The sequence below is a fragment of the Solanum tuberosum genome, unplaced genomic scaffold (genome assembly GCF_000226075.1).
Source record: "Solanum tuberosum cultivar DM 1-3 516 R44 unplaced genomic scaffold, SolTub_3.0 scf00519, whole genome shotgun sequence".
Classification (NCBI taxonomy): Eukaryota; Viridiplantae; Streptophyta; class Magnoliopsida; order Solanales; family Solanaceae; genus Solanum; species Solanum tuberosum.
In genome coordinates this window covers 233,623-237,965 of record NW_006239445.1, presented here as the reverse complement: position 1 = coordinate 237,965, position 4,343 = coordinate 233,623, and the positions used below count along the sequence as shown (strand labels likewise).

At 29.3% G+C, this 4,343-nt stretch overlaps 1 protein-coding gene across 1 annotated transcript; it reads left to right on the top strand.

The window, feature by feature from the left end:
* Positions 1 to 1,318: 1,318 nt before the first annotated feature.
* Positions 1,319 to 4,026, top strand: LOC102597520 (transcription factor bHLH93-like). Its single transcript, XM_006364913.2, has 4 exons — positions 1,319 to 2,016; positions 2,744 to 2,911; positions 3,042 to 3,209; positions 3,543 to 4,026. Exons 1-4 carry the CDS (start codon positions 1,423 to 1,425, stop codon positions 3,627 to 3,629), a joined length of 1,017 nt encoding a protein of 338 aa, XP_006364975.1. The 5' UTR covers positions 1,319 to 1,422; the 3' UTR covers positions 3,630 to 4,026.
* Positions 4,027 to 4,343: the final 317 nt, after the last annotated feature.

Genomic DNA, 4,343 nt, shown 5'->3' with positions numbered 1-4,343 from the left:
AGCTGAGAAGAGAACTATTCCGTCCGTTTCATATTACTAGTTCACTTCTTTTTTTGTTTTTTTGTTATACGCTTCTTAAGAAATTATAAAAATAAAAAAGATAATTTTATTAATTTATCTCTTAAGAAACTTTTTGAAATTTTATAATTTTGTTTGCATTTTCAAAAAAGAAAAGATAGAATTGTAAGAGTAAAATAAAAAATATTTAATTAATTCTCTAATTTTTTATAAATTGACTAGTAATTTCAAACAAATATTTATAGTAAGTTGGATAATTAATATGGAATGAAGAAATTTAAATTCAGAAGAAAAAGAAAAGAGTTAATAAGTACTCATTTTGTTTTATATTAGTTGTCCACTTTTTTTCTTTTACACTCAGTAAAAAAAAAATTATAAATAAAAAAGAATAAGTATTTAATTTATCCTTTAATCTTTTTTAATTCACATATGCTAAAAATGGATATTGAAACATCTTTTAATTTCCATGAGAAATTCTTTGGTTTCATATCATTTCAATAAGCAAAACTTTTTGATTCATAGCTTTAAGATAGAGTGGCTTAATCTATTTATGGTTACGTTCGATTTATGTTTGGTTATAATTTTAATATAAATCTCATTCAAATCAAATATAGTTTTGTCATTTTCTGTGTTTACACATAGAGTACTCCTATTTAACCATGACAAATTTATATATATTATCATATTGTAAAATTATTTAACTATGATACCTAAGCTGATATAATTTGATATAAATATCGGACACCTCAACTAATTACATCAGGTACTTGCTAGTTGCTATCTTTTACCATTACAAGTATCATATAATTCTATCAATCAAGATTTAATATATGAAAAAATAATACCTAGGGTTTTATGGTTAACTGTTGACCCACTTCGTTGATCACTTAGTCATACCCTTAAACGCGCAAATTAATTCTTACCTCAATTTGACTTTCATTGATGTAACTATATATGGAGAAATGAATGTTGTGATTTTCCAACTATATCCTAGTATTAAAGAGTTTCTTATTATTAATTGTGCTTAATTTTTAGGTAACGTATATATGATAAATAAAGGTAATTTAATAAATTTTAATATTATTTAAGAAGAGCGTGAAATGCGTTAAAATAACACTTATTTATTTTCTCAAAAATAATAATTCTAGAAATGATAGTTTCCTTTTCAAAAATTTGCCCTTACTTTTAAGACAAATTCCAAATTTATGTAGTCCAAGACTGTAGGTGATAAATGACAAATGATGCCCCATAAATAAAACATTACTATAGTCTATAAATCTATAATTATTCTTCATCCTATATATATCCTCCACTTTATTCATTTTATCAAGGTCCCTCCCTTTTACATTACTACCCTCCAAACTCCTCTCTTCTTTTCTTCCAACAAAACTCCATAGAAAAAAAATGGAGTATTACAATGAGAATGGCTTCTTAGAAGAATTATTATCTCTAAGAAGTGAGTCATGGGATACTACAAATGTAGTCCCTATGGAAATGTGTCATGATTTTTACAACAATGTCCTCAACTATGATAATATTCCACTTCCTTGTTCTACTACTTCTAATTCCTTTGAAGGGTATTCATGTAATTTGCCATTTGACCAACAAAGTTTGATAAATTGTGGTACTTCATTTTATAGTCCACTTTGTGATGAATTGTCTCCACCATCTTCATTTCCTTCTCAAGAAGATTTTTCATCAATTTTGGATGATGAAATGGGGAACTATAGTTTCCAAAATTTGGAAATGGGGAATAATAATTGTAATAATGTTGTTATTCCTTGTAAATTGGAGGAAAATCAAGTGTGTGAAGGTGCAGGAGGAAGTGGTGGTGGAGCTTCAAATTTTAATATTGGTTTCTGTCCAGAAATTAGAAAGTCAAAATCAAAGAAAATAGATGGTCAACCTTCAAAAAATTTAATGGCTGAGAGAAGAAGAAGGAAAAGGCTTAATGATAGACTCTCTATGCTTAGATCAGTAGTTCCAAAGATTAGCAAGGTAATTAGCTTAATTAGACCTTCCTTTTTCATTTATTTATTTTTTGAGAATTTTTACCCAAATAGCCGGTCAGATTCACTGTGTAGGTTTTGTTCATATAACAAATTATACACAGTTTATACATATATTATATATCGATTAATTATTTTTTATTTAAGAAATTGGATGGGTAAAGGGAGCCTTGAAGTAACTCGTAAAGTTGTTGTCCTATGACTAGGAGGCCTGGTCACACGTTCAAGCCTTGAAAATAGTCTCTTGTAGAAACACAAGATAAGATTGCGTACAATAGATCCTTATGGTTGGATTTGAACCTTGCGCATAGTGAAATTTTTAGTGCACCAAACTGCCCTTTTTAAATAATTGGATGGTTGACTATTTAGGTAATTCATCTTCTATCAGGTCACTTATAAAGCTTTTAAGGGAAATTTTTTAATGATGTGCAGTAGTAATTAGTAACATGATAAAAATAGAGAAATTTTAGTAACTTTTACGTGATAAAGGTTGATTTTTTAACTTTTAATCCCTTTTTCCATTTTCTTCTTTCACTGCCCCCATTAAAATAAAATAAAAAAGTAAACTTGATAAAAATAGCAATGACTTGTTATACCAAATTAAACTAGGTTAATTATGCAATGCATTTTTTTTTGTACTATCCATGTATGTAACTTTTTTGTCTTTTTGTAATTATAATTTTTCTGATGTTAATTTACTTGTTTACCCTTGATAGATGGACAGAACTTCAATACTTGGGGATACTATAGACTACATGAAGGAGCTACTAGAGAAAATCAATAATTTGCAAGAAGAAATGGAACTTGGACCAAATCAACTAAGCTTGATGAGCATTTTCAAAGATGTAAAACCAAATGAAATGCTTGTGAGAAATTCACCTAAGGTGAGTTACAACAACAATATTTATTTATTACCTAAAAAAGTCCAACAATCAAAGATGGACTATATCAGTATCAATATCGTTCTATTTAAATCCGTCTCGATTTAATCTTTTAATATATATTTTTTGGCAGTTTGATGTGGAAAGGAGAAGTGTTGATACCAAAGTTGAGATATGTTGTGCAGGGAAGCCTGGTCTATTGTTATCAACAGTGACCACACTAGAGGCTTTAGGCCTAGAGATTCAACAGTGTGTAATTAGCTCATTTAGTGATTTTGCAATGCAAGCTTCTTGTTCTGAGGTACAAAATTCAATACACCTTTAAAAAAATTATGTGAAAGTCAATCGTGTAATGAACTGGAAGGTCATTTTGGAAGTGTTTGTGAAAATTACCAAAAATGACATTTGGGTCATTACAGATCAGGGGCGTAGCTACCGTACTAGATACTAGTTCTAACGAATTTTGTTTAGATCATGTATTTGTATTGGACAACTTATTAAATACGTACGTGTAAATATATTATTGTGAGCTGAGTAACTAAAAAGAGTTATGAGTTGGATGACAAGTTCGGAATTCAAATTAATGTGACATGTTATTTGACTAAAGTTTTTTTTTTTTAAATGACTGTGATAGGAAATGGAGCAGAGTGGAGTTGTGAGTTCAGAAGACATAAAGCAAGCATTGTTCAGAAATGCTGGATATGGAGGGAAGTGTCTGTAAGCCATGTGGACTAAATCTAGAAGAAGAAAAGAGGGGAAAAGCTCCTTTAATTCTTTTTGGGTTTTCTATTCGGTGTCCGAAGCCTGATTGGAGTCCTAACTAAATTCGAATTGCTCACTGCGGGACACATTCGGTGGTGACATCCTCAAAAGGATTTTTCCCCATACCCAAAAATCAAACTCAAGACCTGTGATTAAAGGTGAAGCAGTGATGGCACTACGACCCATGTTGATTTAAAAATTATTATTATTTGTTACTTGGTAGATTCTTTGAATTTGTGTATTTTGACAAGTTAGGATCTTTTTTTCTCATCAAAGTGAGAGGTTGTAGTAGATTGTTGTGATTTTTCTCATCCAAAACAATGACTTATATTAATGCCAAAGAAAATTACTAGTAATTTTAGCCAAAAAATTGTACTTAAATTATAAAATCCACTTCAATATATGTTAGTTAGTAGAGTATATATGGATCCACCCTTGTGATACCGGTTCGTCTAAATACATTATTTTAAAGCGAGATATGAATATATTCCTATAACTTAGAAGAATAACTGGTAAATTTTAAAACCTTAAAAATTGAACTCATAAATTTTAAATTCTAAATCCGTTTATGTTGAGTATAGCCATAGGTAGACTTGCATTTATGGTACATGTATTATATATCGATCGAACCCATGTTAACCTCGGAAAAAAACTATATATATATATATATATA

Coding starts and splice junctions, on each gene's coding strand:
- LOC102597520 (XM_006364913.2), top strand. CDS start 1,423: ATGGAGTATTACAATGAGAATGGCTTCTTAGAAGAATTATTATCTCTA. Junction 2,017..2,743: donor TAGTTCCAAAGATTAGCAAG/GTAATTAGCTTA, acceptor TACCCTTGATAG/ATGGACAGAACTTCAATACT. Junction 2,912..3,041: donor TTGTGAGAAATTCACCTAAG/GTGAGTTACAAC, acceptor ATTTTTTGGCAG/TTTGATGTGGAAAGGAGAAG.